Source organism: Pithys albifrons, chromosome 5, assembly GCF_047495875.1.
Source record: "Pithys albifrons albifrons isolate INPA30051 chromosome 5, PitAlb_v1, whole genome shotgun sequence".
NCBI lineage: Eukaryota > Metazoa > Chordata > Aves > Passeriformes > Thamnophilidae > Pithys > Pithys albifrons.
In genome coordinates this window covers 29,745,698-29,771,664 of record NC_092462.1, presented here as the reverse complement: position 1 = coordinate 29,771,664, position 25,967 = coordinate 29,745,698, and the positions used below count along the sequence as shown (strand labels likewise).

Sequence of the window (25,967 nt, the reverse complement as noted above, 5' to 3'; positions counted from 1 at the left end):
GTGCACACAAGCTGACTGACTCAGATTCACAAAAAATTTTGGAGTTGTTTCAGCTTCAGGATCTAGGCTGGGTTATTAAGTGTGGAAGCTGTTGTAACCTCATGACTTCTAGGCTGCTGTGGGAATTGAAGTGTGAAATGTTATCATCTGCTGTCATGATTTGCTTTGACTTCTGCTTGCATTCTGCCTTAAAATTGAATGGTTCAGTTGCTGAAATACAATCCCCAAGTATGACAGTGACAAGCACATGAATATGTAATAAGGGGTTGAAGAAACAGCTCGAGAGCAATTCCTGAAAGGATTCCCCTATGCTGATCAACGTGAGCTGTGTTAATTAGCAGAGCAGCTGGATTTTAGCTGCTTCTTAACTACATCCTCGCTTGTCCAGACAGTGGGAAGTTCCAGTTGGAGCATTCATTAAGAGCTGCAGAAGTAGACATCCTCAGCATAGTGATGAGGATTGCATTGTCTCTGGGCTTAATTATTGGTTCAAGATTACTTGCTTTTGGGGCTGGATCCAAGAGAGAAGTAGCCTCCTGTACCTGCAGGGTTATGACAATACCCCATTATTTAGCAGGGAGCACATGAGTGCGTCTTTATTTTACAGAAAGATCACTGTGGTACCAAGCTGCTACCAACTGTGTTTTTCTAGTGCTTGTCTGATCTCCTAGTGACCCAGTATGGATGATCAGCACTAACAGGAAAAGAAAATACAGTTTTTCAGTAACAAACTGATACTGAAGGATGATAAGAACTGCTGACATGAGGAATAACCAGCATTTGGTGATTTGCTGTCAGATTAGCTGCAGTCACAGACTTTGTTTGTGTGAGTAGAGGCTGAGCTGCTTACCACCAGCAGTGCTGCTGGCCTCCTGGTCTGTCTGCTCTCATCTCTGGTGCCCACCCTCATGCTTGTGTGGCTTCGCAGCCAGCTGGACCAGTTGGCCTGTCTGGCTGAAAACTAATCAGGGTATTTGGGATGGGATTCTTTGTTGTTAACAAAGTCACATGGCTGATCCAGCAGGCTTGTGACCATGCCAGCACCAACAGAAGAGAGCTGGTGAAGACAGTGAGTTGGGGCAGGTGGCTCTACTGGCTGTGCAGTGTCTGTTTCTCATGCACTACTGGGGAAACTGCACCTGGACTCCATGTGCCATGTCAGCTCATTTACACATACCAGTTGGAGGACTGGGACTCCTCTGCATTAGAGGCATTGAAGAGGCTCATTACTGTGGATACATTTTCAGTGTAGATTCATTTAATCCACCAGATTAATTCAGTTCTGTCTACTGCACCCACATCATGAATTTGGGATAGCTGTGAGTCTTCACAGAATCATAGAATCACAGAATCGATTGGGTTGAAAAAGATCTCCGAGATCATCAAGTCCAACCCTTGGTCCAACTCCAGTCCATTTACCAGATCATGGCACTCAGTGCCACGGCCAATCTCAGTTTAAAAATCTCCAGGGATGGGGAATCCACCACCTCTCTGGGCAGCCCATTCCAATGCCTGATTACTCTCTCTGGAAAGAATTTTTTTCTGATCTCCAACCTAAATTTCCCCTGGCAGAGCTTAAGCCCGTGCCCCCTTGTCCTATTGCTGAGTGCCTGGGAGAAGAGACCAACCCCCACCTGGCTAGAGCTTCCTTCTGGTTTAACTTTAGGAGCTTTTTGGTTGAACTACTAGATCTGTCTTTGGCCTGCAGGTGGTGATAAATCTGATTTTTTGCACCACCCTCAATTTAGCTATAAAATTACTGACATCTTTCTGTGGCTCAGTCTGCAGTGCAATCATTTAGATGACATTTTAAACATTTTGTATTTCGAGTAATGTCTTCTAATACATTTTTAAATGTTGCACAGTAGTGCACTGGCTGTTATAAAGGTGGCATGATTTCTAAAGTAACTGAGAGGTATATATGATGCCTTTTCTTAAACTGGTGTTTTGCCTCACAGTACTTTCAGCATTAGCTATTTTAAAATTCTTGGCGCATATTTCAAGAAGTCACAAGACATTAAATTAGCAACATTTTAATTCTTTCTACTCTGTGTGTGTATAAGACAGGGTCAATAACCATCACAATTAGAAATACATTGAGCCTTTACATGGGTATGTGAACCTGAGGACTGATACGGTATCAAAAGCTTCATATCACTTGACATAAAGGATAAATTTTGAGGCTTTGGAATAGATGCTTCAGAATATTAATATTTTAGAACAAGTGATCATTCTTTTTCTTTTTTTTTTTTTGTTGGCTCTTTTGTCCCTCTGGTCTTTTGTGTACTTCTAGAGTGATGTATGAAAGAAGTGCAATCAATTTTCCTGTGGAATATTCATTGTTATGTCAGTTTAGATAAATAAACCAAAGGTTCTGGTTCTGATAAAGGGAGCAGACAATGTGTAGGACTGCCCAGTTTCTGCTGAGAATCCCATGCAAGCCAATAGGAAAGTGGTGGATGTAGATGAAGGCGAGATGCTGAGGCAGGATGGTATCTTGGGATGTCTTTTGTTTCCCAAGCACTACCACAACTTGTCAAGTAGAAGACTGTAGGTAGCCTGGGGAGACCTTCTGTAGGTGGCTGTGGGTATGCTCCCCGGCAGGAAGGGAGCAGCCACCTGCCAGTCCTGCCTGTGCCCTGCAGAGGCAGGCAAAGTCCGGCACTGCTCTGCCAGTTGGCACGCAGCAGCAGAGCTGCCTCCCATCAGCCGCTGGTGGGAACGGCCCGTGAGGTGCCCCCGGCTGGGCTGGAGGCGCTGCCGCTCCGGAAACAGCTGAAAGACAGGTGGGTGAAAAGGTAGCCCAGAACCTCCTGGCCTCTTTGCTTAGGTAGGTGTCTTGCTCCGGGCAGACACAAATCACTGCGTGCTCGCCCGGAGATGCCTGTGTGATTAGAGCTTCACTGCACTTAAACAGCCCCTCCTTTGCTCTGCGGGGACTGTCGAGGGGAGTGATAACTCGCACAGTCGCTGTGTTGGGTCAGGGGTCACCCTGCAGGAACAGGCCTTTGAGAAATACTGTAGCTACACTGAAGGTGCATTTGAAGAGAGACTGCTCAGTCAAGTAAGTGTCAAAGCAGAGCCCTAATGAGGGAGAAACCCCCGTTTTTGAGCAGTAAGTGCACTTACTCTGTTAAAAAATCAGTTTGCAGCTGTTTGCCTCATCTAGTTTGTGCCAACTTTAATTCCCTAATGCACGAACCTAAAATACACTTTTGAAGCATTTTCCTCAACTGTTTATATTTAGAAAAGCTGTCCTTGAAACCCAGAGTAAAGCCTGCCAGGAAGAGTGAGTAGGTGTTTAACAACTTCAAACACACCACTCCAGGTTCTTTATCTTTCAGAAATGGTGACCCATGGGACCCTTTTCATATTGCTGCCAACTTAAAGTACCCAACTGCTTTCAGCATAGCTGGCACAGCAGCTTACAGATCACCTCTGAACCTATGGAGTGGGTTTGTCTGGGTACCTGAGGGACCAGACAGAGGTGGGTTTTGAGAGGTGTCAGGGGAAGCTCAACAAAGCTTCTGCCATACCTGAAAATGAAACAAAGTTTGTGCTTTAAATTAACAGTGAGCAAGGTGTAGAATAATTGTGCAGATGTCAGAGGAGTTGGATCTGGTCGTCCACTCCTGAATGCTAAATTGGGGGTGGGGGGATGGATGAATAGTTTTCATCTTTAATTATTCCATATTAGATATGACTGGTGTTGTTGGAGCTAATGTTTATCAGTCTTAAATGCTGTGAAACTTCTGCTGTCTGCACTGTTTTCTTCCAGCAATATAAGTTTGGACTTTGCTTGTGTACATTGCAGGGCGACAGAGGAGCTGCTGTCCCCCACCTACAGGGGCCAGTTGTTGGCACACTGTCCCCTCAGGTCTGTTGGGACAGTCACACTGGGACCAGAACTCTGATCGTGGTCCCATTTGGATGAATTTTTCCCTTGGCATGTACAATTGTGAGGCTTTTCTCTGCCCTTTGGTTCATTGCTGTACCTTATGGACAGGAGAAGGAGGTGGGAAAGAGGCAAGGGCCATGAAGTACAGTAATTGCTGCAGCTCCTACTTCATCAAATAGGAGAATTAAATTTGATTTGGTTATGTTAATTATTTGGATGGCTTGAGAGAAAGCATGTCATTAACTGCAGAACAGAGGAGGGTATTAGCAACCTTATCACTTCTGTCTTTGGAAGACAGGGAAAGAGACCAGAAATTGTTGCCTGGGGAGTAGGGAGGGGTTAGCTCAGCAAAAGGTATGGGCAAAACCAGTAGCCCCAAGAATGGCATCTTATTTAAATTACTTTAGTTTAGTTTATAACAAAGGTAAGAAGTTTGCCGTTCCCTTAAAGGGCTTCATTGAAAAAAAAAGTATCCCCTACCATTTTTTAATGACTTAAATAGTTGTAAACAAGATGTGAATCAAACTTCCTTGGGGTAGGAAATGTAGTGCTTTACCAAAAGGTTGTTAATGGGTGACCTGTTAATGGAAAGTGGAAAAGAAAAACTGTCTGTTAATAGCTTGTTTTGCCTGTGAGCTCATAAATTTTCTGAGAGAACCATCTTATCCTGGGTTCTAAATTACACAGATAGTTCCATACTTGAACTGCCTTGCTCTTGATATATTCATACTTCAACTTCACTAGGTTGGTTTCATGAGACCTTTTGCTTCTTTGTTCTTTGCATGTTGATTTTTAAAATGTTTTCTATATGCTTTTGGTCCTTCTGTCACATGGAAAGCTTGAACTTGTGTCTACGTGATGACTCCTATGATTGCTAGTCAAAAATACTTGCTTGTAAATGAAAGTGCTTATCAGATTCTGAGGCAAATTGCAGTGGGTCAAAGGGCTTTTGCCTAGTGGAAGAAAGAAACTTAACTTGTCCCTTTTTGTTCTTACGGACACTTGAATATGCGTACTTTATAGATTCCTAATTTCTGCCTATACAACTCAAGTAAATATTGAATTCTGTGGTTAGAAAGTTACTGCTGCTCCAGAACATTTGAGATTCATATTACCAGACTTCAGTGTCCTTCCTGTATGATACTAAATTTATTTAATCAAAACCCTAGAAACTGTAGTTATAAACAGAAATGAAAGCAGAATAATAAAGCTTCAAAATTGACCATCCAAAAGAAAGAGACTTGAGATACAAGGAATTAAAAAAACAGTCTGGGATGCATCTATGAGGAACACACAACTGAAAGTGTTTCCTAAAGATAAGGCTGTATTATGATGGGACACTTTGAAGGAAAATTAGAACTGTTTTCTGCTGAGACTGCACAGTGAAATGTGACTGATAGAAATGTTTTCTATTGCAGCTTTGCTAGCGGTGTGGACTGGGGCCAAGCCACATTTGAACTGTTTCTGAAACCAGACAAACAGGCATTGTTTATCCTAGACTAGCCAGACTGTTCCAGAAAACAGTTCAATCAGAGCAACATTCATTTCTAGTCTTAATTAGTTTCCAGAACGACTGTAGAGGGAGGACATTTTCCATCCGCATCCTTTTTGACTGTCTCTTTCTTCTCTCCTCCAAATCCCCCTATTCTTCATCCCACTGGAGCAATTGCAGCCACCACGTGCACGTGGAGCTGAGCTGCGCCCTGACGGAGCTGGTGTGCTGCACTGCCTGCTGCAGGCAGAGCGACAGCACAGCTAAAATGCCCTCCCTGTATTAACAGTCCTGCTGTTCTACTGCTGCTGAAGGCTGGTGGGGGGAGCTTGCTGGAAAAGGCTTGATTAGTGTACCTTTGTGGTGTAATTAGGGCATTATATTAATTCGAACCAGATACAGTCTGTTTATTTTCAGCACTTCCAGAGGCTTCTTATCAATAAGTATTCTTTACCCCTTGTGTCTAAAAAAACCAAACCCACCCCACACCCCCGCCAACCAAACAAAAAGAAAAAAGATGGGGGAAAACATTCTTTTCTGAACTAGTTGTTTTTTGTGTTTGTTTGGATTTTTTTAATCCCTGTAGCTTTGCACAAAGTGGAGGATTACTAGTACCATACTCTTCAAGTTGGCAACATTTTTGAAAGTGGTCATCCCAAATTAGATTGGGGTTTTACCTGCAAAAATAGCAAGGACTGCTGTATCTGTTAAATAAGCCGTTCTGCATAGAGGCATCAGAAACCTTGGTCTTACTGAGAAAACAGATGAGTTGGCAAAAGGAAACATTTTTCTATCCTTGTGTATCAACAAATTTTTGGTCATGTTGTCTTCCTGTCTAACCCCACCCACCAAGTTATTACTGAATAATGCAATCTCAACTGAAAGGGGAGTCAAGTCATTAAGTAATTGTTAAAAATATTTAGCAAAGGGGTTGTAGGTTTTTATTTGACTGTGGAAGTTTTATTTATTTCTGGGAATGTTGGGTCATTGAATGCTTATATTCTGCAAAGAGAGAAGACAGAACGTGAACTTCAACACAGAATTGAGAGAAATAATGGATCTAATAATTGGCTTTCTATCTTTGCAGAGATTTCAAACTAAGCTCTAATCTGGTTTTCATTAGAAGGGGTTGGGTATGTTTATTCCAGGAGTTTTGGATAAGTTTCTGTAATACAGTAATGTAGAGGAAAAATGGGCTTGGCAAATGCTTTACAATGTATGGGGAATTCCTGAGTGATGTTACTTAGTTATTTCCTCTTTGAGACATTAACCACATTGTAACAATCTTTTTTTCTTTATTAAGCCAAGGACCCTTGTCATCCATAAGAGCAGCAATCAAGAGATGTAAGTCTACTTTTACTATTTCTTGAAAACTATGCTATTGTAAGATTGATAAATCTTCATTTTTGGTAACTGTTTAACTTTGTATGTGAAAACAAAGTATCTAGCAGGCTCTGGGGGTCTGTAATTTCTATTTTTGTTTTTAGACCATCTTTTTACTTTACTGATAGACTCGTCTTTATTTCCAGTTAGTAACATTCTCTTACTTGTCCACTAATGCATCTGTACAGAGATGTGATCCATCTCTGAAGACCTTGGGTTACACATGCCCAATTTTTGGTTCACTTGACAAAACAGAATATTGTTTTATTTTAGTAGAAATCTGCAGCAACTGTTCATTGACTGTACTAGGCACAGGATTATGCTCATGGAATGGCTTTATTTTGGAAAACAAAAAATTGCTTATAAATCTTGAATGAAAATCCAAACTCTTCTTCCCTGATTTTGTCCTTTAACTCCCTTTCCCCAATTATATTTCCAGGCAGAGAATTTCTTTAGCTGCATCCTTCAAAGTATTTTATGCCATTTCTTTCTTCCACTTTTCATTTTTATTTCTTTTCTCTCTGTGACTTCAATTTCATACTAATGAAACAACCCTAAGGATTCTGCTATGGGGAAAAATAAATTAGTCTATGTACTACTGGTTTGTTTGTCCTGGACCAATTATTCAGGGACTCATTAGTATGGATTAGGTTGGAGGTAGTGAAAGGGTGTCATGAAAGCTTTGCTCAGAGAAAGTCTGTGTGATGCTGTAGGTAAAATGCAGCACTTTATCTGTGCCGTTGCTGCCATGGGTGGACACCAGAAAACAGAGAGCACCAGATCACAGAGAGTCTTGTGGTGGAGTCAGAAGCCTAAGCCCCAGTACCTTCTCTAACTGAGGAGCCGTCTAAGAGATCATTAGGCATTTCTTAACTATGTTTCTGAAAATATGGTAGAAAGTGACCCTTTATTTTGAGGCATAGTCAAGTAAAAATCTAGTCATGAAGGCATAGCTCGTATGCTATTTACTTATTAATATTAATATGTGAATAACTGCAATGAAATATAAGTACCATGTGAATTGTTCAGATAATAAGCTATTAAAAATATATCCATGCAGATAGCACGGTGTTGTATATGAAACTATAATTTTTGTATGCCTGTAACCAGTCCTGTGAATGGACCTAAATTAAAATAGCCACAATAATTCATAACTGCCCCTTACATTAATCTGGAAAAGGTATAGTGTTATCTGGACAAGTGTATTTCCATGAAGGAATTAGAAACCTATCTTTATTTCTTAACCAAAGCTTCTGTGCACTGTTATTCTCAAATTTTCAAGAACCATGGTAAGTATGTACAGGATTTCAATTTACCCCCCTGTGGACAGTGCTGTATATCACTTTGTATTGGTAAGTCTCTCACTGTCTTGTGGCTGAAGAGAAAGAGGGTTCATTTTCCTTTGTCACCTGACTACAACTCTGGGTAAAAAGATGGTGTCGTTTTCAGTTGTTTGACCACTTCATACAATTTAGAAAAGTGAGCCCAACATAAGCTGAAGAAAGCAAGCATGTGAACATGGGATCTGCTCAGGAGTAATTTTCAAATCTCAACTCTTCAAAAGTTACCATGAGATTTTTAGTGATGGTCTGAGGCCAGGACACACCACTTAATTCAGGTCGTACTGAAAACAGTGAAACTATTTCCATTGACGCCAGCGCAGCAACATGCACAAGAATGCCAAAGAAAGTAAAAAAAAAAGAGGCAAGCCAAGTGCTGCAGCAGTGAGACAAAGGGGAACAGTGTTTTCACTTGCTTCTCCACTCATCCAAAACAGGGTGTTGTTAAGGAGCAGCGCTACAGAAGCAAGTCTCTTACCCTAAAATGTTGGAATAACCTGTAGGCTTGCTCTATTCTCATTCTCTCCTAAGCAAATATGTGACTAAATGAAGGATGTGTAACAGTTTGAATGCACTCTGAGGCTGTGGCTCTCCATTTGGCAGTTTTGCAGATATTTTTGGCTGTGGATTTTGTTTGTTTTTCATTTTTGTTTGTTTTGATGGGGGGCTTCCTAGGTTCTTTTGGCTCCCACATTTTCCCAACCAGATCAATTCCGTGACCTCATTCTCTTCCCCATCTGCACAAACATTTGGGCTGGCATAATGCAGCGAATGGTGCAGAGGCAGGAACATACAGCCCAAGGGAAGGTGTAGGAAGGAGGGAGCTGCCTTCATAAGTTATGATTGTCCAATTTGAGTGAAACTACAGGGTGTAGTTATGAAGGTTTTATTCAGCAGGAATGCCAGCCTGCATGGTGCCCAGCAGTTAGACCAGCTGTGAAAAGGGTATGTGACCACAATGGCGGTGGGAAGAGGAATCCCTCTTACCCACCTAGGTTATTTTTGATCAGTTTCTTCCCTGAAGCTGCACAAAGCACTGGAGCCAGGAAGCAGAGGCAGGAAACAGAGACTGCTGTTGGATGTGGCATGTGTGCTACTGGTGGTGTGAGCCCAAGGTGAGAAGGTTACAGGAGATATAACAGGACAGAAACTGTACAGTGCTAATTCTTTTTCATTTAAAACTCTGAACTCACTTTTGGGTCATATGACTGCTAATGTTCATTCAAGAGGAGACAAAAATCCATGTTTGGAAGGGGAATTGGGCATCACCATCTCTTTAGCTGCATTCAACTGTTAAATCAGCCCAGCTCTAATGTCAGACAACCCAACATTTCCCTGAGGTACCTGGAAACAGAACATGAAGAAAAGGAGCAAGACCTCCCCCTTGTGCCAAGAAACAGTTCAGAAGAAAAACTTCGACTCTCTTCAAGGATGCATGAAAAATTCTAATTAGTTTGAATCTCCACATCTGCAGAAATAGTCTAATCAGATCTTGGGAGAAATCAAGTACTTTTTTTCTGTTTCTCGCTTGAGGATTATCTGATCCTTTTAGCATTCCCTGAAGAAGGACCTCTACAGCCAGGTAACACCTTTGACACTGCAAAGACTGCAACATGAGACCGTTCTTGCAATATTACAATGAATAAACTTTATTCCTAGCCATATATGTAATGAAATAAATAACTTCTCAGTCTAATAGTCTACATATTCCATAGGATTGGTGGTACAAATGTCTAGCCTGGTGTTACAAAGCATTCAAAGAAGGTGTGGTTTTAGATATAAGCACATGTCATTGTTATAGGAAGGCTTGGGCTGTTTGAGGCTGTTTTTCCAATCTTTAATGCAAAATGAAACTTGCTTTTAAAAACTGCAATGACAAAGCTGTTCAGTGTTCCATACGGATTTGCTAATGGAAGCCTGTGAATATAGTTATGCGGTGTACAAACTGTGGAAGCAGTCAGTGCTCACAGCAGAACGTTACCCCTGAGCCAGTCCTTCAGTTAACTTCACTTGTCTTTATATTGCTGTAAAAAGTTGCCTGAAAGACTGAATTCTAGCCCAGCTCTCTTCCAAGGGCACAAGTCTGCATGTCAGACTTCTGTTGCAACCAGCTTTTCTGTAGCACCAAAGTTTGTGGGTTAGTGGTGTAATTGTGGTTGTACTTACACAGGCATTTTGATCCCAGTGCTTTAAATGCCCCCTGCACCATAATCTGTAGGTGTTTCAAATACAAATGACATATTATGTGCACTTGAAAAGTAGAACCTAGAGAAGAAACAATAGAAGAAAAAATATTTGAAACATAAGTACAGAGCACAAGTAAGAGTACCCTTTACCTCTGCACATTTAATAATAATTGATAAAAGCCCACTAAGTAGTGGTTGTAAGGAAATATGTACAAAAGATGAATCTATAAGTCATTGATCTGCCTTCTATTTGCAGTATTACCATTAATCCTTTACTTGTTTAAATTCTATTACACTAGGTTAAACACATGTATATGTCTCATTGACATTAACTAATAAAGTGCCTCATTAACACTAACAGAAATAAATAGTGACAATGGTATGGGTTGATTTGATTTTTTTCCCATCCAAGACCAAAATAGATGAAAAAGTGGGTATTTTTATGCACTGAGATTTTCCTCTCCCACCCCTTCTGTAACTACTTTGCTTGCCTTTTGTTCTAGAAATGTAAGTAATTCTCACCCTGAGCACTTTTAGTGTGGAAGTTGAGAAGCCAATTGTTTTCAGCTGCCAGCACTAAAATAATTTTTCATTGACTCCCTTGATGGAAGAAAGGTTTTTCAAATCTTAAAGCTGTCATAATTTTAAATCTGGGGAGAAAATGAATAACATTCTTTTTCAAGGCAATCCACTAAGGGAATGAAATATAGAGTTAGAGGATTGAAAGACCACAAGGCCAGAAAAATGGCTGCAGTTTTTTCTTGTGTTTTTAACTCATGTGTACTGTATTTTAACAATTTATGTCTTCCTTCAAACACTTTTTAAGTTAAATTTATTTCTTCGAAATGGTAAAGGAATAAAAACTGTGCAAGTCTGAGGGCAAGGATTATCTAGAAAGTTTGTATTTTCTTTTCTATAGCATTTGTGGAATACCTGAGAGCAGAACATGCAGTAGCTTTCACCTCTGCTTCTACTGTGCATTTAAATCCTCTCAAGAGTTTCCAAAACAAAATATGTTCTAAATTGTGGTTGTTAAAAAAATGTGACAGCAAAAAAAGAGGAGATGTTGATGGAAGGAGGGAAGCACTTTGTCAGTATCATTTAAAAATAAATGTTTATATTAAATGTTTATACACATGGAAGTAACTTGATTCCATAAATGTCTGGGAGAATTTTTTTCAAGCAGAATGAGCACATTCTGAAAACATATGCAATGCCTTGAATATTAGTCCTTTTAAAGAGACACATTTATATCTGATGGTAAAGTTATTTTTATGTAAGTAGTGTAAATGTGTTGTTTTCACTTGAAATTCGGAGTTCGATGGATTACAAAGATACCTCACTGGATATTTTTTGCCTGTGTTAAGAAAGGAAGAAGGTATTTCAGACTGGTTTTAGGTTTTTCCTATTAGTTTTAATAACTGTAATAATTAGAAGCACATTTGTAATCTCACCGGAGAAAACTGCATGTAGAATTTACCTCGAAATGAAGAAATAATGAAAGAAGGCGACAGGTTAATCATTCAGTTTTACATTCCTCATTAATTAACCTTTATTTCTCATGCCCTTATCATTGCAATTCAGCTATAACCCAAGAAGTTGTATTGAACACATTTACCAAACAAACACTTTCTTCCATGCTCTTTGCAAAACTAATCTTAGGTTTGGTTGGTTTCATTCAGTTTGGGTTTTTTCCTGTTAATGTGTGTATTAGAGCAATGCTGTGCTAAGATCTCTGAAGAAGAAAGTGCAGGTGAGGTGTAGGGTATCATTATTTACTTATTTTAACCAAACGATTTTACCGAACTGGTTTAGAAAATGTGCAGTCATACCCAAAACTTTGAGTTGCTCTTAGTGGAATCTACTTGCCTGCCCACACCTCTTTGATAGGTGAGAGTATGAATTACAGGATCACAGCTCTTTTTGCATCTGTATCAACTCCTCAGTGTAACTCATTGTTTTTGGAAGGTAGAAAGAGCAGACCCAAATAAGCCATGATTTCAGGCAAAAAAAAGCATTCCAGAGATTTGATTTCCCTCTCCCCATTCCTACAGTGACCCACACAGTGGATATTTCCCTATTCATTTATAGTCTTCATGATTAATTTATTGCAAGGAAAACTTCTAAACAGCCTTTGTTACAATTGGCATGGAACTAGAAACAGAATCTACTTTTATTTTCATTTCTAAGGTACTCTGTGGTGAACAGACATCACAGTTGTCTCCTCACAACACTGGCACATGTGCTGTCCTTTCATAACTAACCTCTCTGATCACGGTTTCTGGTGCTCTGAAGCGTTGGTTTGTTCTCCTTCGCCTCCTCTTTGTCTTCTGTAACCCCTTCTTTTTTCCCTCCAGCATTCATGAATAGTGCACACCAAAAATGCCCAGTCAAAGAGGTATGTCTGGCACAACTCTGTTGGATCAGGAGTGCTTTGCTGGTTTCGGCTGATGGTGCTGTGTGGGCACGGTGTCGGCTGCTGCACAAGATTCTGCCGCTTCCGAATTTGCACCTGCTATGCAAAAATTTGTCCCTTGCATCATTTTCTTTTCTCTCTAAAGAAATCTGAATGAAAATATCCTGTGGCCATTGAACAAAAAGAAATTATTTGAATGTAAATATGGCAAAACCAGAAAAATAAAGAGGTCAGAATTAGCTTATTTTATGTAATGTATATGATTAAACTTTAGCAAATATCTAGCTGGGAACATTTAATCTTTAATTTTTACATAAAGAAGGGTGAAATACCTTCTTAGATTCTGCACCTTGGTGCTTTTCCCTTCTATAAAACAAACAGAAAAAGACATTAAAAAAATTGAAGAGCACATCTCAGAAATGATCCATCAAAAGGAAAATTCAGGCATGTTTAACACTTCTTGTTGCTTTATTCATGTATCGTTTTAACTAAAGAAAAAAAATTCAACTCTAGGGTCACCACAATGCAGAATGCAAGAATGTGTGGAAAGGAAGAAGACAGGAGATAATATCTCTTGGTGGTAACTTGGACAAAGAGTGACTTAAAAAGATTATGAAATTGCACTGTTAACCTGTTAAAAGCTTCTCATATTTAACGCAAATAATTTTTTTTAAACTTGACCACTCTTAAAATCTGGAATTTATTGTCAGATACTCTGTGTTCTCCCTTTGTTGATAGTGGATTGGTAAGGGCTCTGCTATTATCCTCATTATGTTGCTGTGATAGTATATTTTAACCTTTTTAAAACTTTTGTTTCTTTTCTTTAAATAGCTTCTCGGACCTCTAGCCATAGCGAACAACAGAGGGATAGAAGGTATGGTGCAGTTATTTATATTGCAATTATGTGTTGCTGTAAAACTTGGTAGGTTGTGTCACAGTATTACTTTTTATGGCTTTCTCCTCTAGATAATTTCCTTTTCTCTATCCTCAGGGTGTTTAAAAATAAAATAGACTTGGAATAAAACAGAAATACCATGACTCTTAAGCACAGGGTAGGTTAAGAGTTTGAGGAGTTTTCCCATCAGCTTTTGTGCGTGTCCTCAAAAAGAGAGTGCAGCCAACTGTCAAACCCCTGCAGAACTGTTTTCTTTTCCTGACATCTATTTGCAGGATCACTTCACAATGAAAATAAGCGCACTTTCAGGCTTCCTTTTAGTTTCTCAAAGGACATTGAGAAAAGAGGTCACCAACCTGGATAGCCGGTGAACTGAGTCTGCCATTATTTTAGATGTGAAGGAACTGTACCCCTTTGGTTTTTTTAGTTGTTTTTATAATAGTTTTAGAAGTTATGCTTCTACAGGTTTATTTCTGTCAGCAAACAGAACCTTCTGTAAGCAGATGCTTCATCTACTTGCAAAACTCCCTTTTCAAAGTGTGTGTTGTGTGAGATTCTGGCTGGATCAGTGGAGCTCCAGGGCCATGGTGTAGGAACGCAGCCATCCCTGCAGCTCATGCTCTGCAGCAGGTGGTACAACAATAAACCAGGGCTGGAGCCTGTGGGACCTTCACTGTCACAAGAGTCCCTGTTGTACTTGATACTGTAAGCACAGAGGCCCTATCCCAAAGGCTTCATGAGGCTTGTTCTGCCCCACTTCAGCACAGTGAGAGGTTTCCCTGGAGGTCTGAGCATGCACAAGTGTTTAGGTAGCCAGCCAGAAGCAGTTTTAACTACCCTACTGTTTTCACGTTGTAGCAAGCTAAGGGCAAACACATGATTACTTCTCATTATCCCAGGAAGACTAAGTCTTCTGCCATCTAGTTGAGTTACACTCGTGTTTAAAGTACTTTAAGCATGTAAATTATTTCACTGAAGCCAATAAACCTACTTTTTGGCTTAGGCATTTAATTAGGTGCTTTGAATAGAAGCCTAAGTGTGTTTGTTAGGTCAAGTAAGTTGTTTTTAAGTCATGGAAAAACATCTTTGGTTAAATCAAAAGGACCTGGGCTGTTTTGATTTCCCATGATGAGAAAAACTTGGAGTTTTATACTTAACTATTTTTAAAGGTTTTAGGTAATTATTCCTGTTTGCCTTAATTTCCAGACGTCCTGAAATTACGATAGTTGCTGCTGAACCCCTCCGGTCATCCTCCTGGTTCCCAGGTGCAAGCCCTGTCACTCCTCAGGGATTAGGATTCACTTCTGCTTCTTCTCATGCTCAGTGGAGGAGAAATGAACGTATTCCAGCTGAGGTGAGCGTGAATTCACATGATGCACGTTTGATTTACAAAGGTAAAAGCACATTAAGTCAGAGAGGAACAGAGTTTTTGCTTGCTTAGACTTTTACCACATCAAATAGAAGACTATGACAGTGTTCTTTTCCTCTGCTTGTGTTAATTTAGTATTTTTAAATTTATATGCTACCTTTTTTTTTAAAGTATCATATCTGGATGCACATTAATATTTCTCTATTTTGTAGCTTCCACCATCATATGAGCAGGTGATAAAAGAAATCAATCAAGTGCAAGTCAACACAACAAATAACAATAATGCTGCTGCTCCTAGACATACCACTACTTCTGCAACACAAACTGACTTTCCAGAGGAACGAATCAGCCATTTGCCAGGAAGTAATGTAAAAGCTGTGGTGCCTACACACTGGGAATCTGCAGGCTGTCGAGGTGAGGCTGTTTTGGATTTCTCCGTGATGAAAACCTTACTCTGTCTCTTTGAGATGTTCTCTATTTTTGGTCTGTGCAACATTTAATATGAATAACTGTTACATTTCTGTAAAAATCCTCTCTTCTCAAGAGCTACCATTGCTTTCAGACTATAATTAAATCTTGAAAGTTTTGTTTGATTCAGTCATAATTACAGTCAGAGCTTTGGGGCCAGAGGACCTGAGATGTCCAGACAAAATAGCAGCACTATTTTACATTCAGACTGAAAAGTTAGCAAACCAAGCTGGGGAAGTTACTGTACTCTTCTTCAGTCTAGATGTTGTTTGCATACCCATCTGTGCTGTGAGATAACAAGTAGTTACAACATGTAGATACCATGGATTTCAGCAATCTTGAGCTTATTCCTAGAGTTTGTATATTTTTTCATGAATCTTTTTAGAAAGAGCACTACATTTTCACAAGCACCAGTAAGTTCTAAGTTAAAACTATCCTGATGGCTGTCAAAAATTAACATCAAATGTTCTGGAATAGGTAACTGAACCTTTTTCTGTTAGCAGGCCAGAGTCCTGTTAAGCCTCCTAGACCTTCTGCATCTCTCCTGAATAAGTCTCCTTCAGAAAATGAGAATCCTTTAATAGTCTTTGAAAATCCTGAAGTTCAGAGGTGCCAAGAAAATCCCAGTGCTGTGATATGTCCTGTGCCAAAGCCAAGATCAAGAAGCAATCTCAGACCTATGGTCAGAAGTACTGAAAGTAAGGTAGACAATGGCGAAGAAGTGACCCAGCCCACTGCAACACAGCAGCAACCTGTGGTTCAGCAGTCACCTCCTTCAGATGACAGCTTGCTGGACAATCATTTGGTGACGGACAGCATGAGTACAGAAAAGAGCCAAAATATTATTGTTTCAAGGATCAAAGTTTTCGAATCCCAAGGAGCTGATGATACCTCAGGATTAGCGAAAAAGCCAGAAATTGCCCCTCGTTCGTTCACTCCAAGATCTGTTACTACAAAGAAGCCCATAGTTGCTCCAAAGCCAGGGGTAAGAGTTTTAGAAGACTGGGATGTGTGGACTGAAAGCAAATCAACATCTTCCAAGGAATTGCAGCCTCAATCTGAAGCAGTTGGAAGCAGTGTTGGAACCAAACCTGAGCTGCCAAAGAAGCCAAGACCAGGCCTTGTTAAAAGTAGCAGTAGTGATTTTCTTGATGCAAGAAGTGGATCAGTTGCAGAAAACAGTGATGGACAAAAGAGGATTCCTGTTCCTGCACCAAGGCCTGTCATTCCTAAAAAGTCATGTTACACAGAAAATCCTACCCTGTCTTTGGCCTCACTTAAACCGGTTGCTGGTCCTTCGTGGGCTTCTGTATCTGCCCAAGAAAAGGTTTTGAAGTCTCTGGGGGAATTGTCACCTGCGGCCGACTCCTCAGCACCTGCTTTGCAAAATAAACTAGATGTGGAAGGAGATCTGATCAGTTTTGATGATGATGTTTTGCCCCTAAGTCCAACTTGTGCAGTTAAAGATAGCATCAGTTCTGAAGCAGCATCAGGTGAGAAGAAAAGTGTTTGAATGTTCACTGTGGTTACTTTTTGCAGGTGTGTGATCCTGTGTGTTATGTCTGCATGTCTTGGCAGGATTTATGTGTGTGTATGAAACTTCTGGTTCTCTATTATGTCAAGATCACTATGATATTACTTGGATTTTGAGACTCAGGAGGTTTCAAGGCTATGTAAATCTCAGAACTTGTCTGCTGAACTTATTACATGATTACTAAAGCCATGATAAAGAACGTGATGTTACACACTAGATGTCACCTCCAGAAGGTATCACAATTTTCTCGGGGGAATGTGGGACATCTCATCTCTCGCCATCTCATCTGACTAATTTATTTAAGTGCCAGAAGTTCTGTAGCGAGAAACCAAGTCATCTGGAGAAGTAGCAATGTTTGTGGCATTTACAACTTCTGATCAGTCATACTGGGAGACTCTCTCCATGTCACAAGTCCCTACGCGTTTTCTCTGTCCTGTCTTTCTGTCTTGTCTTGTCACATGACTGTATGCTTTTTACACAATTTCAGGGTTTTTTCTAATAGGTGAAAATAATTATTTCATATGGACAGGTCAGTTACTACGACTACATCCTTTACATAAACCTTGTTTGATACCACTAAGCACTTGGGGTCAATTTTTTTAATACTGTTTTAGGTAGTTTAAGACTCAGGTGGGTGTTGGGCTGTCATTAAATTTTACAGCAGTAGGTTTTGCTCTCTTAATATTTAAATATGTCCCAATTTTAGCTTACCAACCCTGTTGCAATCTGGGGCGAGTTCTGTTTTGAAGCAGAGGGCGTGTCATACAAATGCTTGTTTAAGAAACTAGCTATGATTTTTAATATTTTTTCTTTTTAACTTCATTTATTGGGTTTGCATGGCAAGGTTTTGTTAGAGGGAGGCTACAGGGGTGGCTTTTCTGAGAAGCTGCTAGAATCTTCCCCGATGTCCAACACAGTGGGAGGGACCCCAAGCTGGACCAGGGGAAGAGTGTGAGTCCTCCTCCCTCTGAGGAGAAAGGAGCAGCAGAGACCGTCTGCAATGAGCTGAACACAGCCTCATTCCTGTCCTGCTGGAGGGGGAGGTAGAGAAAATTGTGAGGGAAGTTGAAACCAGGAAAAAGAGAGGTGCAAGAGAAGGTGTTTTTAAGATTTGGGTTTATTTCTCATTATCCTACTCTGATTCGATTGGTAATAAATTCAAGTAACTTTTCCCCAAGCCAAGTCTGTTTTGCCCATCACAGCAGTTGGTGAGTGATCTCTCCCTGCCCTTACCCCAAGCCAGGAGCATTTTGTTACAATTTCTCTCCCTGTTCAGTTGAGGAGTGGAGTGATAGAGTGGCTTGGGTGGGTACCTGACATCCAGCCAGGGTCAACCCACCACAACTCATTTATCATTAAGCATTTTAACTTTCAGAAAAGAGAAGTGCAAGTGCTGTGTAGTTGTCACAGTAAATCAATATTAATGATTGTTAACAAATGCAATGTCTTCAGTTTGTGGATTATATTGTTAGATGAAGTTCCAGTTTGCTATTGTTTCTCCTCTGTATTGGCATAAAAGCCCCAAGGCAGATGTAGAAAGCCCCTAAAGCCCTAAACTGCTAACATCACTGCCTGTGAAAACAGTGCAACAAGGCAACAGAAGATCCTGCAGGGGAGGTGATGAGAGCTCAAGGGGGATCCAAGTCTGCCTTTTCTTGGGCTGACAGATTGCAGGAACACTGCAGAAGTAGTACCAAGACTGAAAGGAGGCAGGAGGTACAGGGTGAGTGGAAGGCATTTTGTACTTATGTCAAGGAAATGTATGAGTGACGTGTCTAGGTGGGAACAGTGTCATGATCATTGCGCCTGGAGACTGGAGTCACTGTACATGTGAAATGTTTTAAAAGAAAGTTAGGAGCGTGAGGAATATCTCTTTGTTTTCCAAGCATTTAGGGTAAAACTTCTGTTGTTTCAGTCATTTTATTTTGATTAACAGATGCAACAAATGGAAGGAAAATGTACCTGTTCCAAGTAGCAGGCAAGAAAAAAGAATATTTACATTTTGAAAGTGCATAAAAAGGAAAATAATGTTTTTGCTATGTATAGTAAAAGACAGCGTGTCCCCCAACCTGCAAAAATTAAATAACATGAATTATTCCATTAAATCAGAGGTTGAGTGATCACAAATGAAAATCACTTGATAAAAACCAGCTTTTATGATGAAGTGTTAAGAATGTCACTCTTACTCTTTCTAGTTGATGTCCTAGGTGTTAGTCTTGATTCAATTAAGAAGAAAATGCTTTCTGTTATCACGGTTAACAGAGGAATTATTCAAATAATATTTTCCTGACTTCTTGAGTCACTTGTCCGTGATTTTATTCATTCAATAAAATGTCATATTTGCTGTAACCACTTCTTGCCTACTAAAGAGAAAAAGGTCTGACAGCATTATCACTTTATTACACTGTAAAATTAGAATTAATTCCAGATTTTTGCTGGCATTTGTGAGCTCAGGATCATATGCTGTGCAATGTCTTGATAGAGCATCCACAAGAACAACACTGGCTTTCTGAAAATGAAGTGACACAGAACACTAGCACTAGCTATTTCTCATGTTCCCATAGGAACAGCTTAGGATTTGCAAGATGAATCCACAGTAAAATGTTTTGTGAAGGCAGGAAGGGAAGCTCTAATCTTGCTCCCAGTCCCCCAGACCTTTGCATTTCTTACATATTTGTCATTGTCATTACTTAGCAAAATGACAGTGCCCTGCTTGTTGTTATGGCAACCCTAGGAAAGGAAGAAGGCTTTTATGCAGTGGTGCTTGAAACGAAGCACCAACATCTATTTTTTTGTCAAAGAGCAGTGTTACATCACAGACTGCAGCATTCCCACAGCCTCATGTTTTCTGGTACAGCACAACCGAGTCTGGTACTTGGACTAATGCAAATGGAACTGGACAGATCAGTCAGTGCTGCTGCCAATGCCTGGTGTGAAAGAAGGGGAAGCGCTGAGTTGAGGAGGAGGGCACAGAAGCTGAAGTGAGCATATGAATGAAAAGGCGAAACAAGCAAACAAATTCAGTCTCCACAGCAATTTAGTTGACTCACATAAGACATCAGCTTTCTCTGACAGAAGGCTATCATCTCCATGGTACTGAAAGATGTTTGAATGTTGTGTATGTGCTAAGATCGACAGTGTTGACAACAAACCAGCTTACAGTCTCACCAGTTCGACTGTCAGTGTTTAATTGGTAGTTTAAGCTAGTTGGATGATTCAAGTTTACCTCAGACAATCTCATGGGTTTCATCAGTGTTTGGCAGCATCTCCAACAGCACAGTTGTTAGTAGTGAATTTACCCTTATCCAAATATTAATGATTTTATTCTTGTCCAAACTCTATGAAGAGGAGGAGCAGTTCTGGTACAAATAGAGACTCTGGGTACTGAGATTTCTTTTAAAGCTTTCAGCATCCACTCTGACAGCTGAAGTCTGTGGTAGCTTTGGAAGCTCAGCAGCTGTGAAATTGAGAGGTGAACTGTGGCAGAATCTTGCATCCAACTTATGTCTCTGATGCTGGCCCAAGGAAACAACTGAAATTGATGCCAGTTTTAAGTGCCATAATTTTGGACTCGAAGACTAGAGATAATGTTCAAAGTCATTTGTATCCCAATGAAATTACTTCTATTCAAGTCAGGCATTTAGAATGTGATGGCATCTGTTTGGGACTCTACATCTTGAGGTTCTGATGCTTTGATGAGAGTTGTGATATTTTGGATCAACTGGGATATTTTTGCACTTCTTTTATGGCTGATAGCAGGGATCTGTGCAGCTCCTGAAGGTTAAAAGTTCTGGTAATCCTACAGGTGGGTTCTCTTCTCACCTACTTATTTTTACAAAGGCTTGGAAATGAAATGCTAGTGCAAGTTTAACGGACTAAATTCATGGCTTCAGAAGACCCATGATTTTACTTAAACATGTATTAATTGCTGTATCAAAACATGTAGTGTGCCTGCTTGCTGAATATTCTGACAATATATGTTTTGGACAAAGAAAATAAGGTAACTGTGCATTTAAAGTGCACATTTAAATTAAAATATGGAGGTGATCTTCCTAGAATGTTTTTCTTCCTCTTCACATGTGGGGAGTTATGCTTCCTTCTCCCTAAAACAGCATATAATTCAATTATTCCTCTGTGCCTGACATACCAGAACTAAATTTAAATGAAATTCTTTGAAAAGTAGTTCAGGAGGAGACAGCTCACGTTTTGATGTCTTCCTTAGATACAGATCGAACAGTGGTATGACTACTACATTTCTTAATTGTCTTGTCTGTCTATCTATCTATCTATCTATCTATCTATCTATCTATCTATCTATCTAATTATTTTATTGTAAGATAAATTTTCATTTATGGCTGCATGGTGGAAAACCCCAACCAAGCCAATGCTGCTATCCATTTATGTGTATTGTTCCTTCTGAATGGTGGCATTTGTCTGATATTATAGGCAATTCAAAAAAGCTGCTGCTGGAGTAACTCCAGATTTGTCTGCTGTGGGGATATTGCCCAGCTGCTTGATTTTAATTGCTTCCTCAGGAAGGAAAAGGAAAAAGAAAAGAACTGAAATAATTCTAACTGGTAGATTAGTCCAGATATATCTTCAAAATAATGCAGCTTTTCTAAAGTTCTGTGGCGTTACTTCTGATGACTCTTATTGTGGTTATTTCAAAGACACTTCTCTCCTTTTTTACTTACTGCCAAAAGTATCACTCCCAGAAAAGAATGATCTATCTCATCCATTTTAGCTGCTCTTTGGCTTAAACCCCTTATAAAAACAGTTTTACCTGAAGATATGCTGCTGCCGTGGGGTGGAGTGGAGGAGGTTGGAGTCTGTTGGTTTTGCTGCAGGGGTGGCAGTCTCCAGCAGATGTGGCAACAAGCATTCCTGAACTCTTCAGTCACTACAGAAGTTTGCTTAGTAAACCTAAATTGGAGTCTTCAAGGACCTTGAAAGGGATCCCACTGTTGCCACAGGAGAGGGCCATATATTTAGGTTCAGGAAGCAAATAAGGTTTTTAAATCATAGCTACATAATAGATGAGGAGCCCTTTATGTTGTCAAATGCAAATGAATTTGGTTTTGAGTTCTAGGTCTAGAGGTGCTGTTAAGTGGTAATATACAAGTAGTAATGTTCTTAATAAGATCTGTTTTCTCTGATAATTAAATTTGTGTATTTTACAGTAACACTTAAAATGCAGATGTCTTTTGATCAGAAAGTTAGTCAAAGAACAACGAAATGCTTACTTAAAAGAAATGTTTATAAATAAAAATATTTTTTCCTTGCTAAAAGCACGTGAGATTCTTGCAAGAGAGTAGACAGGTATTTTAAACAACATTATAAATTACCTTGCCCTTCACCTTGTCAATAAAAAAGATTTTGTATGTCCTCCTGGCTTTCCATTACCTGCTTTGGAAATTTCCAGCTTGCTTGTTTTGGGGCACTTGAATCTCTTGCCAATTTATTCGCCTGGCAAGAATGGACAAGGCTGTGTTTCTTAATCTCCAGAGTAATTTGGAGTTTGTTTTCTTTGTCACCTACTGTATGTCCAAATACCCTCTGGCATCCAGTATTTGAAGTTAGACCAGGTTATGCAACCAATTTCTAACAACATGCCCTCACAGCTGACCTGTTCTGGGCAGGAGGTTTGATTAGAGACCTCCTGAAGGCTCTTGCAATCTGAATGAGCCTAATCTTTCTTCAACTAGCAAACTAGATGGATGATGTAGGCGTTGCCTCCAAGCTCTCACATAATGGCTCATGCTGGTATACACATGTGGTTCTTTTGTGCCAAAGGCAGTGTAAGTTCTATCACCTTTACTGGTATGGGCAATCCAGCAATGAACCAAATGGTTATGTTTTTAGACATACACAGGTACTAAGTGTGGACATTCCCACACTTGGAGAGAGAAGTACTGAAAGCTCAGAAAAGGTCCATCTGTATCTCTCTATACAAGTAGTACATATGTAGTTTCCCACCCCGTGAATTATTTCCATTAAGTGTTACAATAGCCCAAGAGCTTTTGCTATTCTAGTAGTAGATTTTTATCTGCTCTCCAGCTTTCTGACACTGTGGATGAGATATTTCATAGCTCAGTTTAGGATAGTTTGCGTTTTCAACAAGTACATTTAGGTCAGATCTTCTGTTGCATCTCTGGACAAATTCTTTCTTGCTACTTTCCAGAGAATACAAAATTGTATAATTCTTTGTGCACTTTTTCACTACTAGGCTCCTTCTGCAAACCCGATTTGCTTGTCTCTGCTCCAGTTTTAAATCTGAAATGATACTAAGTCTTCTGCAGAATAACACTGTATTCCTTTTACTTGAGTGAGCTGGCCTAGTCTTGTAGTGTTAAAGAGAATGCTGAGAAGCTTGAGTTTCACTTAACTTACTTTCACCTTATTCACAGACCAGATCCTGAAAGAACCTGCATCTTACTGTCTCTCTTTTGTTTTGCTGGTTTTTCTTTTTTAATTTCCCAGTGTGTTAAAACACATGATCACAACCAGATCATGGCAATTTTCTATGCAGAGGGAACTGCAAATTGCATATTTTGTGAAAGGTGGTGTTGTCCATATTATTTTCTCTGTGTCAGAAATACCATTTCTAAGAACAGTGAACTGTTACTTGTCTTGATGAAAAATGCTGTGGAAAACAGATTGGGAAAATCACTGATGCTGGAATTTAGGTAGGATAGCTGTCTAAGACATATTTTTATAGTTGTAAATAGGTTGAGATTTAAAATGTCTGAGTGAACATCAAACTTTTGACTGTGGCATTTCACAATGTTTCTTGGGCATTTTCCTTTGAATCTTCAGCTGTATTACTAGGAGGGCCTAGTTGTTGAGAATCTTCCCCAAGTATGGGCTGAATGTGCCTCCAGAAACACCACAGTGGTTTCATGGGCCTAGGTTTTAATAAAACCATTTGTTGGTGAGGTTTGTTCTTATTCTCTCTTCTGGGAAGACTGATAAGAATCCTGTTCTGTGTGAAGAGAAATGTGTGAGCTGATTTAGGCTTTTAACAGTGAAAGTAGACACAGTTGTGTATTTCTGTAGTGGCAAGTAGTGTAATGTCGGCATCCACACCTTTCTTACTACGTTATTCTCAAGTGTACTGAGTCCTTCCTGCAAGACTGAGCACTTTTACAACAGATGGTACTAGTCTGTGCTTTTAGCTTTCCACTTAAAATTCTGTATTATTTGTTTGGATATTTCCCTTATTGCTGCTGAGGTATCTGTTACCGTCTTACTACCTCTTACTAAAAGACTGCCCCAATAAATGTTTCAGAAAGATATTCATGCGACCTCTTAGCCTGGGCAAAACCTCATGTTTGTTCTGTAACCTCCTAATTTTTTATTTTAAATAATGGTAGTAAATGAGAATGGGGGGGAAAGCTGTCTCTCCTAAAGTGTTGAAAGAAAAGAGATTATGTACAGTGTGTTTGAATACACAGCTTTCATTTGTAACATAAGTTATCACATAAAACTTTGAAACAGAAGCTGTAGAGAAAAATGAAACTAGGAAAGACACAAACTTTAAGCATTGTTGTAAAAGTTTAATAAAAGAATCAATAGAAGTTTGTTGATACGTGTTATGAAAAATGGCTTGGAGATTAATTTCCTTGAGCTAAGAAGCTATAAATGAGTATATTAACATTTCTGTTTTCACACCTCCATGAATTATGCTCAAACGATGCCCAATTGTTGTTAAACAACATAAAAATTTGATAGGTTGTCAGTCCCACTGCACAAAGCAGCGCAGTTGTTTTCTCAGCCAGCACTGGGGATTGGAACACAAACAAGGTAATGAGTTTTAAGCTAATTATGAGGTGACAACAGTATAATTGAACATAAGATAATGAGTAGAAAACTAACATTCATCAAATGGTTTTTTCAGCCTCAGAAATTACTTTCCTCAGACTTAAAATTATCAGATGCATTGATGTAGAGACCTCTGCCAACTGCTGAATGGTCAAGAAAACCATTTCTATGCATAGCAGTGATTAAGAGCTGACAAACAACAATTTTCATACAATTTAAATCCTCCTATAAATTTACAAGAATACAAAATTGTGGTTATTTTGGGTGTTTAGAGCCTTTCCACTTGGTCTCACAATATCTTTATAAGATGGAGACTTTGGAAAACTGTTTCTTCATTGTTCATGCAGAACTTCCTTGTAGAATAGAATCATAGAATCAATTGGGTTGGAAAAGACCTCCAAGATCATCAAGTCCAACCCTTGGTCCAACTCCAGTCCACTTACTAGATCATGGCACTCAGTGCCACGGCCAATCTCAGTTTAAAAACCTCCAGGGATGGGGAATCCACCACCTCTCTGGGCAGCCCATTTCAATACCTGATTACTCTCCCTGGAAAGAATTTTTTCTGATATCCAACTTAAATTTCCTCTGGCAGAGCTTGAGCCTGTGCCCCCTTGTCCAATTGCTGAGTGCTTGGGAGAAGAGACCAACTCCCACCTGGCTAGAACTTCCCTTCAGGGAAGATGATGAGGTCACCTCTGCAGAACTTTACCCTGAGAGCTGCGTGTGTGTGCCAGTGTGTTCCTTGTGGTCCTGCTGTCGAGGAGCCCACGACTTAGCCCTGCTCACCTTTCCTCTGTTTGTCCTGTGTCTCTCCAGCATCCCAACAGGCCAGTGCAGTCTTGAGGCCCTGCTTCCCTGCAGCCTTGACAGGGCCACTCCTCAAATCTCTCAGAGTTGCCAGATAACTGAAAGTGAGAAGAAAGCCCAGTTGAGGTTTTCCTTTTTGTCAGCTTCACTTAAACTCACTCTGAACACCAGCACAAGAGTTAAGATTAGATAGATCTTTGGGGGTTTTAATGCAATTCAAGAGTTAGCATTGTAGCTGGCAGACACATGTATAAAGGAGTAAAAGAAAATTGCAGGCTTGCTCCAACAGTGGGATTTCTGTTTCTTGTAATGACTGCACTGCCAGAATGCTTCTACCCCTCTTATGATCTGTTTT

General features: G+C 39.8%; 1 protein-coding gene across 4 annotated transcripts in view; it reads left to right on the top strand.

The window, feature by feature from the left end:
• The window catches only part of SH3D19 (SH3 domain containing 19), an 84,938-nt gene that overhangs the window by 35,166 nt on the left and 23,805 nt on the right, over nt 1-25,967 (top strand). For 2 of the 4 annotated variants that reach the window (XM_071556087.1, XM_071556091.1), the window contains exons 3-7: nt 6,694-6,734; nt 13,547-13,589; nt 14,817-14,964; nt 15,192-15,393; nt 15,948-16,940. In XM_071556087.1, the coding sequence (XP_071412188.1) occupies nt 6,694-6,734; nt 13,547-13,589; nt 14,817-14,964; nt 15,192-15,393; nt 15,948-16,940 (1,427 nt within the window). Of the gene's footprint in view, nt 1-6,693; nt 6,735-12,656; nt 12,698-13,546; nt 13,590-14,816; nt 14,965-15,191; nt 15,394-15,947; nt 16,941-25,967 lie in introns of all 4 variants that reach the window. The other 2 variants (XM_071556089.1, XM_071556088.1) reach the window with 2 other exon arrangements.